The sequence below is a fragment of the Notothenia coriiceps genome, unplaced genomic scaffold (genome assembly GCF_000735185.1).
Source record: "Notothenia coriiceps isolate Sejong01 unplaced genomic scaffold, NC01 NC01_scaffold00011131, whole genome shotgun sequence".
Classification (NCBI taxonomy): domain Eukaryota; kingdom Metazoa; phylum Chordata; class Actinopteri; order Perciformes; family Nototheniidae; genus Notothenia; species Notothenia coriiceps.
Window position 1 is genome coordinate 1 of NW_011343832.1, and position 15099 is coordinate 15099.

The window sequence follows — 15099 nt, forward strand, 5'->3', positions numbered from 1 at the left end:
AGCGGCAGAGAGAAGCGGAGGGGAAAGTGAGTGAAGAGAATAATTAGCGATACAGGGAGAGAAGCGGAGAGGAGAGTGAACAGGCGTGTTAGCGGCAGACAGGGAGAGACAAATAATTACACATGGCGCTCTGCAAGAAGAGGAAAGTGGACAGTGAGAACAGAGCTTTTAACCCTGAGTGGACGGACTCATTCATGTTCATCCGGCCCACTGGGGGAGCACAGAGCCAGTGTGTCTCATTTGTTCAGAGACCGTGGCGCTCATTAAAAGTGCCAAAACGCCACTATGAGACAAAACACAAAGTGTTTGACCAAACATTCCCTCTCAAGTCAGAACTGAGGTCACAAAAAATAAGCAGTCTCAGAGCCCAATATGATCAGTCCACCAGGATCAACATTAAAACTAAATATCGTTCCAGGGCAGGCTAACCGAGGCTAACCAATGAGCACCTGCATGTGTGTATGAAAATGGCCCTGACACCATTTCAGCCCAGATTTAAACTCCTGGCAGGACAAGCTCGAGCTCAATTCTCACACTGAACCAAAAAAAAGCGAGTGAGGGACAGCCATATAAGAGGGAAAGAAAGAGAAACTTTAAAACTGTTCAATTGTTATGATGTGTAAAGACTGATATTGTTCTATAATCGTCTGAAACTGTTAAGTCATGATGTGAAACGGTTAACAAAGAAAAAGGGAAACTCAAGCTGCTGCTACACTTCATTTTATTTATCTAAAATTAAACACTTTTGAGATGCACACATTTTCAAAAGCTATTTAATTTATTTTCTCTTTTATTTTTAAATGCACATGAACATTACACATAGCCACAGTATGTTACTGTATATCTGTATAGTTCAATGTAAATTGACAATAAATATTGTTGTTTTTGAATTGTACTTTCTTCATTTGATTGGCAGTCAGCTGTTGATTACATGCAGACGTTGATAAAGCTACAGGCTACTTCAATATATATCACATTAATTCATAAAGCAAGTTAGGCACTTTGATGTTCCTGACCTTTACATGGGGAGGTTTTCTCTAACTGGACCTCGTTTAATTTTAGTTGAATACCCCTGGTATAGGGTTTACACACGGAGCCGTTTGGACCCCCAGAGCATTTCGTCCGCAGATCTACCCACCTTGGGAGCCGTTATCGTTATCCGCGTTTCCGTGTCGGCCTCGTGTAGACGAACCGTCCAAACGATAGAGAACTGTAGCGGATACAACCCGTTTTGTCTCCGTGTAAACGTGGCCTAAGTAGTTAGTTTTCAAGTCCCTTTTAATGGGTAACCCCACATAAACATCATATCCAGTACTTTCAATTATGCATTTAAAGGTCTGTTTAATTCGATTTTTGTAAACTCCCGTACCATTCAAACTACCCTAATCAAATGTTAAATAATTGCAGGGTTATGGTTATTACTGACTGCCTATATATAATTAATCAAGAGATGTATTTTGAGTCATTTTATCCGATGCCCCTCGAGAGATAAAGACATTATAAGACTGATTTACAAGCTACAACTGCCCATGACTTAACTGTTTTTAATTAAATGGCTGCGGCTCAGGAGGTAGAGTGGTCGTTCGCCATTCAAAATGTTGTGATCCGATCCCCAGCCCCTGCATCAACATGTCAATGTGTCCTTGGGCAAGATACTTAACTCCTACTTGGGGTCCGTGAATGAACACCACAATAAAGTTGGAACTTGAACTTAGCTGACCTAGTATTGACTGGTGGCACACTTCTCTCCTCCTACATGACCTCCATAAACCTCATCACTGCTATTCAGACTTATTTACGAGCTGGAGATGAAACGGTAGTAGCTTGCCACCAACAAGTGGGGCATGAGGGAGGTGTGTATTTCACATTGTTTATCTTACTTTACATTTGTCCTTCATCATGCTCATGAAGGACTCCTTAATACCCAGAACAGTGTTAAAACGGTCGTACACAGCGGGGAACCATGGCTGCAATGGTTCCTTCCAGCCGGACAAGTTACAAAATAAATAAAGGCCTGTATCCCCTAATGCCAGCCTGCTGAGCTGCAGCTGCGATGACACAGAAGGCCTAAGCTGTATAAACAAACGCCTGCATATTGTGGTGTTGTGGAAAAAAAGCGAGAGTAAACAGATGCAATGGGATGAGTTTTTTGTGCCACAACAATGTTGGATAGCGGTTTGAAGTCAAGGTCTGATAGCTAACCAGAGCTAAACATGAATTTACGGGACATTAAATATAACTTGATCCTTACCCTGAGCAATCCTTGGAAGTCTTAATTCTTGGACAAGGGTGGAAGTTTGACTGGCCCCACGCTCTGGCCGTACTTTGACTTTTTAAGTTAAATAAAAGGAGTATTAATATTCTTCCGGACAGGTGCAGATTTATTTTCTCTCTGAAAGTGAAATGAGAAAATAAAATGAACAAGGTGATATTGGTGGGTTTCATTTTCAGCACATTATTTTTGCTGTCCAGCCTACAACTTTACTGTTCGGGTTCACTCTAGTTGCTCAAAAACATGCAGCACACTTCCTGGTCAGCACTGTACAGCAGATATGATTTACTCCTAAAAAGTTGTAGAGTTAGCAACGAGCTGATGAACATCGAGTAGCATTTAGCGTCTAGAGAGACAAATATTTTTCTGAGACGTTTGTTCAGACCAAAAACACAGCTGAGCTAACGTACAGTACATATTCTGAATCTGAAGATTGCAGATACCTGTTTATAGACATTATGAATACAAAATGTGTTTGTCTTTAGCTAACTTCTTGTTCTTGAGCTAACTTATTTAGCTTCTTCACTGACTTGGCTCTAACTTTGTCTGTCTGCTTTTCAATGCATGACAGGAAGTTTACAGTTTAAAAGCTTGTTTTTTAGGAGAACAAAAAACAATACAGTAAATAGTGCAGTGAAACCAAAAACTGTTACCTAAATGAGGCAGAAGAGCTTTGAAAAAGATTAGTCAAGTGTTAATCCTCTGACGGTTTATCACTTGGCTAAAAAAAAATGGTGTCAGCTGATTAAAACAAAAAAATGTGACTTTAATTTTGAGACTCCACCAATAAGGTGAAATGTTCATGCAATGGCGTCTTAGTGAGTTTATATCTGCGGGGCCATGGTGAATAGTTCATGACATATCACTAGATACTACCATAGCTGAATATTCACAATGCTGGACTCTGCCTAATGCATGACCCAGGAATGAATGCTTCCCTTAGCTGCAATTAAATAAGGTGTCATGCACTTGATACAGAATCTCGAGCGATTCAGCTGCCCAGTTTAACCCAACAGAAGTTAAACACTGTGTGCCAGCTCCTTCTGCGTTTGCTCAGATTTCTCAGGCTCTTTGCCCAAGCACTAAAACATCTGTCAAATAACTTGTTTGTAATTACACTCTTTCATTTGTGGAATTAAATGTGACGTCGCCGATACAGAATATACACCGGTCTAGACGTCGACTTGTGCCATGTCAGTGCTATAATGTGTTTACATACAATATAAGCCACTTTGACTATAAAAAATAAAAACATTACTGTACACTCCATGTAAAGTCTTGACCCTGAGTGTGAGAAAAGTATAACATTTTTATGATGGGTACATGCACAGGCTTTTGGAGCATGAAAGCAGGTCAATTGGATTAACAGATTCAGAGAAAATTTTAAAGGTATGGATTTATATAGTATTTTTCTAGGATTAGCAACCACTCAAAACATTCATTGACATTCATACACTGGTGCCACTTGGGGTTCAGATTTTGGAGAAGGACACTTTGACATGTAGAGTTCAGGAGCGAGGGATCAAACTGACATCCATTTATTGGCATATGTTAGTGTGGAGAGATCTCTGCTGCTTGTTAATGTTGTATGAACGCTCAGGAATACCTTTGAGGAGTCACCTGACAGAAAAGCATTGACACATGTTTTGTTTTTTGTCCTCAATATGAATTAATAATCTACCTGTGTTTATTTTTTTGCACTTCTCTTGCAGATTATATGGTAATCCATGGAACTATGTCCACAGCAACTGTCTTCTTTGATCACAAATGTATGATCCTGGCTTAACAGTCTATTAATTTACCACTCCATCGTCGCTTGACTGTTACCAGGCAGCAGAAACATAGATGTGCTCCAGTTTCTAGAAATGATATCATGTCTGTGTGTTGTACTGACCATCCCCGTCCGCCATGAATGCGCTTCAGGTAAAGGCTTCCAATGGTGCCCTCAGTAATGTCGAACAAGGAAAGAAGTCTCTGCAGCCGACTGTGGTGGTCAGCTTGTCGGCCTATCTTTGCGCCCATACAGCTGTGACATTGTCAGGAATCTTTAAGGAATCTGCCCTCCTGATTATGATTCCAGGCCAAATTAAGTGCAGCTACTGGAAATCTGTGTCAAGTCAACAGGGTGCCACCCGTCACCAAAAGTCTGAATCAGCTTGGAAGAAATACATTAAATCGTGATTTGATACATCTTTAAAACTCCGCTGCCACCACACCAGACGGTTTACACAGCATATGAAGCTGAAAATACCTCACAGTAAATGCCGCTCTTAAAATGTACCTGACTGTGTGACGCACGTTGAGTACAGTCTAATATGGATTGAGCCTTCCTTGTTTCTACTGGTAGAGGTCAGAGAGCTGCAGCTGACTCACCCCCAACTACTTTGAGACCAGTTTAACAAGCGGCAAGGCTCCCATACCACGCCACAATACAGAAGACCAGAACAGACTCCATGGAACTTCTTTTGAAGTCATCATTGTAAAGCACACATTACAGGAATTCATTGTGTGATCACAAGGTTTGTTTGATGTTGTGAGAGTGGTACTATACGTTTTAGATGCCTTCCTCTTATGATTTCTGAAAGCCTTTTGTTGACAGGGAATCTGGTCATTGTGCATAACAGGTATGTTACAATTGTAATGCTTTTAAGATGCCCATGTAGAAAATAACAAATTCAATAAAAAAAAAAGACACGTTTTCTATATTCTTCTTGTTTACACAAAAATATTTTAGATAAGTCACTTATCTTTATCAACGGGAGATTTTCCTCGTATAGCCTCATGTTTAAGTTCATCGTCTTTAGGTATGTAATTGATAAATGAATAACAGATGTTTTGTTGCTGTGTTGTGAAGCAGGTGGTAGCCAGGTCAGCCAGCAGATATTTGTTTAACTGTGCTGTCATTTACTACCTTTTTAATGTTTTATTTATAGATACAGACTTCCTCGCTCTTCCCAACATCATACAGTATGTTGCGTTTCAAGTCTGAACAACATGTCTGGCACTCTTTATCTTATCTCTGGGTTATCGAGCTGTTTAGGATAATTAAATAGTGTGCCAAATATAGCACACGTGTGATGCTAACATTTAGCCCGGGGAGACACTCTTGCACTGATGTAAAGCGCTGCTAAACCCCTACAGCAACAGGCACCAGTGTCACCAATTAGCACAAAGAGAAGGTAGAGGGACAGGAGGGCGACAGAGGAGTGAGGGGGGGATTTAGCGTTGGATGGAAGACTGAGCTCCCTAATGGGAAGGTCAGGAGGACAAGGAAGGATGGTGATAAACACAACAGATGATAATGAGGCGATCCTGTGACAGGCTGGTGTAACGGAGAGACTTGTGTTCTCTTCCAAAATGTTGTTTACTGTTGACACTAGCTACTTATCAAATAATACAAGATAATTATGAAAATTGTGAACATATTAAAAGGATTTTAAGTTATTAAATGAGCATAATAATCACACTGAATCTTTAACTATTATGTTATTTTGTTTAAACCTACAATAAATATATATTTTTCAAAACGGTTTGATTTGGTTTCATGCGTTTATTTTTGTATTAATTTGACGTATTTATTGAGCACCTTTACATAGAGTAGGCAGTAAAGACAATGCAATTTGTGAGGGATGAGTCTTTAACCATATGTGATGTAAGTTTATATAATGTATTTTGCGGGATGGATACATAAGTAGAGTACGGACAATAAATATAAATAATCTCATATTTATTCGTAACAAATTAGCTTGTTGCTCCTTCAAGTGAAAAAGATGAATGAAATATTGAGGTATTAACTATATATATCTATATATAATACCTACAGTACACTAACAAGCAAAGAGATTTCCCTTGTAAAAGGTTACAAACATGGAAGACATTTTTTAAAAACCCACTTTGTATCTTTCCTCATTACCGCCCCCCTGTCTCCCCCATGCTGTATCTCTCTCCTCTCGTAGAGACACATGGCGCTCTGGCATGCCACTCATTCCGTTATAACAAGCCACATTCCCTGGAACACTTCTTCCTCTCTGTCCCTGCTTGTGGTCCCTGGGTCCCAGAGCAAACCCCCTCCCCCTGCCCTCTTTCCTTCACCCGCCCCCTCTGGTGCTTATCCCTGGGCGTCTGTGGCTCCCACTGCAGAGAACCACAAGCAGCCAGAGCTTTCCATTGAACTGTCTCTGTTTGCCTTGATGGTCACCCTGGATAATTTTGCTGCTCGGTGTGTGTAGGTCAAGGAAGAGAGCATCCAGCATCAGGAACTAAACACAGCAAACCAGTGGAAATCTGGAGAGACTGACTCCATCACACCCATGAGAGACATGGGAGGAAAGGAGAAGAAGATTTTGGTAATGGCAAATGTTCCCAACTACCAAGGGTGAGTCCTCTGCTGCAGGTTTGACCCATCTACACTGGCTTTTTGTGTTATTTCGCAAAATTGCAAAGTAATCTTAAACTTGAATGATGAACATGTTTTGAATTCTAACACCTTTTTTCCTGTGGTATCAGTTACGCACAGGGCAAGTAGCCACTTGTCCAGTTACATGGCACACTTATTTGTTACAATAGCTAACTCAGCTGTTTTTTGGTAAAAGATCTATAATTAATCTATTCTAAATATGTTTTATTTAAATATGTTTTATTTAAAAAACACATAAATGAAATATTTATTTGGGCTTTAGAATGAAATAACAGACTAGGTCATGATGTCATGATGTAGATTTCAGTGCAATAGTTCAACAAAAACATATTTTTCCCAATTAAAAAAGAATGTAAAATTCATTTTATGCATTTAAATGTATTTATGTAAGTTTTGTTGCTCTTACGGTGGTGGACTAAAATAAGAGCTCTGCTTTGTTCTTGGCATAATATAAGAGTGCTTTGAGTAGAAGTTCTACAGTTACAACCTTCTGCAGAGGTTGCTGAGTTGTTGTCAGAGAGACGGATTGGAGGGGCTGTGGGCACCGAATACGTCTGTTAGAGCCCAAATGAGTGTGTATACCTACGTCAATGAAAGTGTTTGTGTGCAAAAGATCCAAATGTATGATTGGAGTTTGAGCCTTTTTAAAGTTACTCTCGTCTACTTACCATGTTTATTTATGCTTGTGTATTGTATATGGTTTGTACAGCAGAATTTCAAGGTCACCAGGGGATCGATAACAATTTGGCCCCCATTCCAAGAGAAACAGCGGTGATACCTTGATCATGACTTGGCTCAGGCAGTGTCGAAAGCTTCAGTGAGCTGGCAGGCTCGAGGGGAGGGAATGTGGAGTTTGGATGGGGAAAAATAAACCTGTCGGTCACTTGATACTGTCGTGTCAGGCAGTGTTTAATTTGATGCCTATTAATTTGAGAAGTGTCTGCAACCCCTTGAGTGTCCCCCTAATTAGGGAGTGTGGGCTGGGAAACAAGTTCAGTGTTTTTCGTTTTTTCCAGGTAACGTTGTAGCTGAACAGTTTATCCTTTAGCTGCATTTCTGTCCGTCTACATTCAAGGTCCCTTCAGAAGTCTGACACTGTATAGGTTTACTGTATTTTCCTGAATTTTGCTTACTTAAACTGACCGAAGACACATTTGGATGAATCATAATGTCCTGTACTGTTCTATTCTATCCTATACACACCTACTCAGAGACACCTCCCTCGCATTCCTATGGTTTATAGGCTTTGATGGCTGTTTCCATGTGACTACTAAACCATGACAGCAGAGGCCCCTGAGAGAGAGAGAGAGAGAGAGAGAGAGAGAGAGAGAGAGAGAGAGAGAGAGAGAGAGAGAGAGAGAGAGAGAGAGAGAGAGATAGCACCCTGGAGCGAAGACTATCCATTGAAGGCAGCCGCTCATAAAGAGCCCCCAAATCTAGCCTGTTGCTGTTTCTCTACATGTCACAAACAAACCCAAGGACTTGGCAATACTTGCACACTTGTACTTAACCTGTATATGCACATGAATGCATGTACACGTGAACACGACACTGGCAGACATGCATCCGACTGTGTCTCTGCTGGCCAGTTGATGTTATCTTGGCTTAAAGCAACTGCAACGTCTGTTTACCTAGCAGAAGATACACAAACAACCTCTCCGCGATTTATTGAGCAATATTCAAGTCCGACTGAGTCCCACTGCTTATTATTAGCTTATTATTATTAGTATTTTATTTCAATGTGTCATATACTGCCACTCAAATCGAACTATCATTTTAAATGTCATTACATCAGAATATTCTCGTAGCCAGAGAAACTGATTGTTAAATTATATATTTTAAATGGTTAAGACACATTGTTTTTACCTTACCAAAGTAAACAAGTGTGGTTCTGTTTTTCAGTTGGGAAACTCACTGCTGACAGCTGTTGATAATCAATAAATTGGCAGATGTTCTAACTTACCTTGTTGTATTACATTTTAGTTTGATTAAGGGCCATTTATGAAGAGGGCACACATATTTCTTGTGGGCCTGTTTAGAGGACTTTATTTCCACTGCAATAGTTTTATTATACCACTCTTGACCCCTGTACCCTTGTCTATTACAAGATATAAAGAAGAGTGACACATAGTGTTTGTTATCACCTGTTGCTTACCGTCTTTCATAGTGTCCCTCTTTGTATTGTCTCAATTGTCCTGAGCTTGTACAATTAGCCTGCTGAACTAAACCCACATCTATGTGTAGACTTTTAAAAAGCATTTTGGCACAATCCGAAACATGGAGAAATAATCTGACCCCTCCAATAAGCTTAATCAACACGTATCGGGCATATGCTTTTATAAATTCCCTTAAACCCCATTGACAGCCATTATAAATACATTTTGGGATATTAAATTCCTGTGGGCAGGTTTCACAGTGATGTTTCCTCTCATCACTCTGCTCTTGTGGCACATTTGGCATTTTAGGGGGGGATCTAAGCGATGCCACCCCCCCCTTTTTCTGTTCTCTGGCTCTTACTCATCTAAAGTGGTGAAGTGGACTCATACAGTCCTCGGGGGTCTCCTTGATCCATTGCTACTTTAGTAAATATGAGCCGCATGCAGGGCTTCCGATCAGTTACATGGAAGGATTATGATAGAGAAGACAGACAGGAACCCCCCTGCTATTTTATAGAGGGGGATTACCAAGGGGCCGCCAAGCAAAGTAAACATACACAACTACGGCATCGCTTGGACAGTGACAGACTCAGCATTGGCATGCATGCTCACATAAAAAAACGCCACATACCATACACAAAACCCTTATGTAAGTGCTGGATAAGGCAACAACTGCAATGAGTCAAGTGACCACATTGGAAAGCAAACTAATCAGCTTTGATTCCTGTCTGCCTGGCAACAAGCCTTGTGACTGCTCTGCCTCCTAACGGTTTTTATCTTATGGGCCTTTTCCATTTTTGGTGATGGCGTGCCCCTTGACCCTCGCCCTGAATAAGGGGAACCCAAAAATAAAGCCCTTTAAAGTGAGTGGCCCGAGGTCACTCAGCCTCCCAGGAGGGCCAGTGATCCTCAGCGGCCAACACCATCAAAACAGGCGTAAGAGTTCTTAAAAAGGCCTTCTTCAAAACATAGAGTTTAAAGAAACAGACGGGGTGTTGGAAAGGTCAGACAACTGTTGTGTCGCTCAGTGAGTGGTGGAGGAAGTACTCAGATTCCTTACTATAAATTCAAGCATTTATACAAATAGAACACCTACTTTCAGGTGTTTTTAGAAAACTAAAAGACACATATAGTACCAGTACAATTTAGTTGAATATCTTAGCCATTATAAACATGTGCCTTGGAATTTGAAAGATGCAGATTACAGTGCATTAAGATTAGCTGAAATATTACTCGCCAATAAGTTAGGTTTTGAGAGAGAGTTTTGCAGGCTTGCTAAAGCTTATGTTCAGGAAAAATGGTAACCTATCAAATTAACTTCAGACCTCATGGTCACTTTGGCCCAAACACCTATTTTGTGATTCTCCTCAAAATATTAAGAACGTTATTAATGAGAGTAGTTTTTTATGATTGTGTAAGTTGTCTGCAGGCCTCTCATGGTAATGACAAACAAACCAACAAAGATAGTTCAGACGGATACTCATGTTGAAATTCTGTAAAAGTTGTCTAAAAAAAAATCTTTGTATTTCTAATGACAAAACTGCATTTTATGACTTTATCCAGATAGTTGCCATTGTTTTTGGTTAAGAATTCTAATACTGTAAACATATCTTGTCTTAAATGCCTAATTTCAAAACAAGCCTCTACCTTGTACAATAAACTTCGTTATCTTCTTATTAACAATATAAACTAATGAGTGGTCTGAATGTATTGGCCACATTGGTGCATCGGCAGACCAAACCCATGGCCTCATATCCATAGGGAGTAAACAATTATAAGATCTGTAAATAAATCACAGAATGTAAAAAAGGCAACTTAAATAACATTGCCAGGTGGCCCTGGCCTCTCGTTTGGTTTCAGCACAGGAGTTGTAATCCTGCCCCGAGATTCTGAAGAAAAGCCCCTGGCTGTTACATGCCCTGTGCATCAGGGACTCATGCAGCTTATTGAAACTACAGCCCCTCTCTGACCTCTGTAATTGTTGAGCAAAGGCAGGACATTTACACTTGAGGTATAAATATCCCCAGTGATCTTCAATGACTCCCCCAGAGGCTCAACAGGTAGAGCGCAGCAGAAAGCCAGCTGTCGCCAGCAGGCGTCAGGCAGGATTTCTCCACCCTATCATCCGTCATCCCAGCCGGATCAGAGACACTGTGCCCACTGAAGGCCTGGTCAAAGCATATGTTGGGCCCTGCTATTTCAACAGTGTAGATTAGAGTTGAGCAATTGGTAAGGGAAGAGATTTCGCTATACTGTTTATGCCGACGCAGTAATCCCTTTAGAGTCAGACAAGTAAAAGCCATGTCGTTGTTGGATTTAGGTATTTCATTGTCTTATCTTTAAACATTTCTTTCTGGTTAGTTTAACTCTAGATTGTTTCTTAATTAAATAGGGTTGTAAAGAAAGATTACTATACTGCAATTTATTTTTACAACATTTATTTTGCATATTTTCTCTTTTTTATATATTAATTTGAGTAGTAGCCCATAACACTTTGCAGAAGCAAATGTGTTGCATTCAAATAGCTTGTTTTGCCTTGACCATCAGTCGGAATAAAAAAGATTTAAACCAGAAATGTTCACACACAACACCTTTCTCTTGATGGATGATGGAGAAAGCATTCATTTTCCAATTTATTTTAAATGTTAATAAACAGCTTGATGTAATTTCAGGTCAGACAAGAGGACGCTGTGTAATGAGTCTGTTTCTGGCAAGAAGAACGTTCAACTTTCCTCATCTGCTGTACCACCACCGATACCCATGTCCCCCGTCGTAGAAAAGATGGAGGGGCTGAAGGCGATCCGCAACCGCAGCAACAGCCTACGTCTGGGCCGACTGGCCTTCTACCGGCACCTGGAGAAGGTGGAGACCATGCGCTGCTTCTGGGAGCTCAAACATGTGGAGCTGGAGGGAGGGAACCAGCAGGTAACAGGCTCTGCCTTTTTTTCTCCTCACCCTTATCGTCCACATAGAACTAATGCACCAGCTTCCTAAGAACTGGGGTTGATCAGAGAAATTGGTGTGTTCACTGGTTTCTGGTACTCCCTACTTCCTTTTGTGTTTTAACTTTTTTAAGGACACTTTAGTAGAAAAACTCCATATCCTGATGCTTTTGAAAGGATAACTTGTCCAAAAAAACAGACTTTTACATTTACTAGAATTTAGTATAAAGTATATTCAACTGTTGTGGAAAAGAAAATTGTGTCATACAAGAAAAAAACAGTAGGCTATGGCTCTTAAAATCCTAATCTTAATCCCTCTTTTTGCTGACCAAATATAAAAGAATGAGCAACTGAATCAAACATTGACCCTTAGGTCCACCATACAGTCGGTTACGGTAGTTAAGAGTGCATGAGATCTGCCGCTGTACGTGTGCCCCCTGATTGGACTGCTGCCGTGTGTCACAATCAGCAGTTTGTGCAGAGGGGAGGAAGAGGTGAACTGAAATAAACCATCACAAACACTATTCCGCTTCAATGCACCTGTTGGCAGGAACACCATGCACCAACAGGTGGAATATAACAAGCTCACTAAAGCTATCTGCAGATCTTTTTGTGTTTTTATGGTCTCTTTGAACCTGCTCAACCAAAATATCTGTCACCCTCACACACAATTATATTTAACATCAATTTGCTTAGCTGCCACAAGATGGCAGCCATGGCCAGATTGCAATACTCATTTGGAAAAATGAATACAGGAACCTTGCAGTTATTACCTTGAGTTATTGTTAAAACTTTATAACACAACCCCAGGCACTCGAGTTGTGAGTAACCAAAGGGAGCTCAGTCAATAGGAACTACTTATAGATTATGACGAAAAAGTCAAATTGACTGTCATCAGGCAGGTATTAGAATAAGTAACTGTAGAGCTGGCTGAAGAGGCCTTTGTAAAAGTTATTTTTAGGAATTTGTTCTCATTCAAAGTTAGTCTGATGAAGGGCAGAATATATTTTGATAATTTTTTACGATAAATAATTATTTGTTTCCCTGGCACAAAATAAATGAAAAACAGGCAAAAAAGAAACAGAAAAACGTTGGCATTGGTATGGATAAAGGCCAAAATGACATGTGCAATTTACTGCTGACTGTACTGACCTACAATAGAATCAACAAGCAACAGGGATTATCTTTGTAACCTAAAAAAAAAAAACTTACCAACAGGTACATATGAACAAATACTATTGAGTGAATATGAAGGACTTCAGAAAAAACATAAAATATATGTTCCTCAAGTGTTCTATACATATTGTGATAATATGATTTGTAAATAATTTTGGCCACAATTATCATGTAGTGAAATCTGATACTGTGGTTTGTGTTGTAAATATGTAGACTAACAGTTATTAAATATAAAGCGTGGAGGTGTAGAAGTTGTTCATTTCCTGCACTCATCGTTGGAAACAACTCTTGCTGAGAGTAATTATAATTATTTCCTATGTTTGTGACCAATTCAGACGCTTTTTAAATATTATTTATAACCTATGAAGAACCATGATAAGTTCTACACTCTTTCATATGTATGGTCTGATCTCAGTATAACTACTCTGTAGATGTAGGCAAACTTAGCATTTACATTATGTTTGGAATTTATTTTCTTGTCTGTCCAACTATAAATCAGTGCTGCTCTCAAAGTGACCACCAGGGAGCGCTAAAGGGAACGATTTATACACATGCAATTTAAGATCCTCAGCCTATGATAGGGCCAAGTAAATATCTCTCACCCTCCACTCTATCTCTGAACTCTGACCTTCGCTCTGTCCTTACTTCCCCCTGGTTTTCCCTCCTTCGTTTGTACTCTTCTTCCACTACTTGTAACAGTTCCAGGAACATGCAGGTCAGCCACCAGATCCACCAGCTTCATTAACAAACGCTGTCACTCCAGCCCTGCTCTAATTCCCACTGGGGAATATTTCCCCTCCCAGGGGTCCTGCTCTGTAACCCCTCGTCCCGCCCCACACCTGTTGGCTTAAATTAAGCTTTTAGACTGTTCCAGAAGTTTATGAATTTATGACAACCTGCTCACTTTAGCTGCCTGAAAAAAGTGTTTTTCTTCTCTATTTGGATAATAATAAATGTAAAACATTGGCAAATATCAACTGGCAATCTCTATACCCGTTTCCATTTAAATAGATTTTTCTTTGTGAGATAAATAGTATAGGTGTTAATTATAGGTTTGGCAGGTTATGGGGCGGGATCTGATCTGCTGGACTGCAGTGGTTTCATTCCACTATCCAGAATAAATAATACCATCCAGACACATAGCTGTCACACACACACAGAGGCATTCAAAGTCCAAATAGGAAACTGTGCAGTCCTCTGCTGACAGCACAAGTAAATTGGATCTGCACATCTTAATTTATAGATTGTGTGTCCTGAATACAACATATATTATTTCCATCTTTCCCCCTCTCTTCAGCACTTTTGATTTACTGTGCAACATGTGCCACAAACAGGATAAACTTAGCACCACACAGATGCAGGTGTTTGTTTACATGCGTGCGTGATTGTTGACCTGTTTGCATATCGTATGCATCTGCAATGATGCATGCACATGTTCGTTTGTCAGGTACAGAGAAACAAATCGTCTGCCTGACACTTATACTTAGGAGTACGCACGCATGAAGTGCTGTGTCCGAGGTTAAAGGATATCAGGGGGGTCTCACCCACATGCCAGCAGCAGCGGGAGGCATCTGATTCTGCGTACAGCAACGACACCCTGAACCCAACACCACCTGTCCCGTTCTTGTCTAGGAGACAGCATGTTCTCTCCTTTTAGGTCCTGCTGGTGGGAGGCAGGGAGGAAGCCAGGGTGGCGGGTGAAGGGTTCACTTGCTGGGCAGGGGGCTTGACAGCACAGAGACTTTTCTTGTCCGAGTCTGTGGTGAGCAAGAGACTGATCATTCAGCTGCAGGAGCGCGACTATTTCATAATCAATGTGTCGCCACATGTCAACAACTCGTTGTCCGCCATTTGAGACCCCTTCGCCACAGGAGGCCGAGAGGCTGAGATAAGACCCTCGGCCCGGGACAGGAAGCGGAAGGCTTCGATCATGGAGAACTTATTCAGGGATAAAGATGTTTGGATATTAGGGAGTATTTGTCTGGTTGCTACTTTCCTGTGGGGACGCCTGTGGAAAATATTCTCCACCAAGAAGAGGGGGAGGAAAACCCAGTCTGCAGACTTACAGGTAATACAGCCTGAGGGGGGGGTGTGCACCTGTGCTATAGTTCAACAGGTGAAATTGGGAACATGCCA

General features: G+C 40.7%; 1 protein-coding gene across 1 annotated transcript; it reads left to right on the plus strand.

The window, feature by feature from the left end:
• Positions 1 to 4180: 4180 nt before the first annotated feature.
• Positions 4181 to 14818, plus strand: LOC104946479 (uncharacterized). The gene is made up of 4 exons (XM_010772314.1): positions 4181 to 4264; positions 6502 to 6647; positions 11518 to 11770; positions 14621 to 14818. Exons 1-4 carry the CDS (start codon positions 4181 to 4183, stop codon positions 14816 to 14818), a joined length of 681 nt encoding a protein of 226 aa, XP_010770616.1.
• The last annotated feature ends 281 nt before the right edge of the window (positions 14819 to 15099 follow it).

Excerpts from the sequence above, each read along its gene's own strand:
- LOC104946479 (XM_010772314.1), top strand. The coding sequence starts at position 4,181 with ATGAATGCGCTTCAGGTAAAGGCTTCCAATGGTGCCCTCAGTAATGTC. Across the intron at positions 6,648-11,517 it reads AATGTTCCCAACTACCAAGG|GTCAGACAAGAGGACGCTGT; the intron begins GTGAGTCCTCTG and ends ATGTAATTTCAG. Across the intron at positions 11,771-14,620 it reads TGGAGGGAGGGAACCAGCAG|GTCCTGCTGGTGGGAGGCAG; the intron begins GTAACAGGCTCT and ends CTCTCCTTTTAG.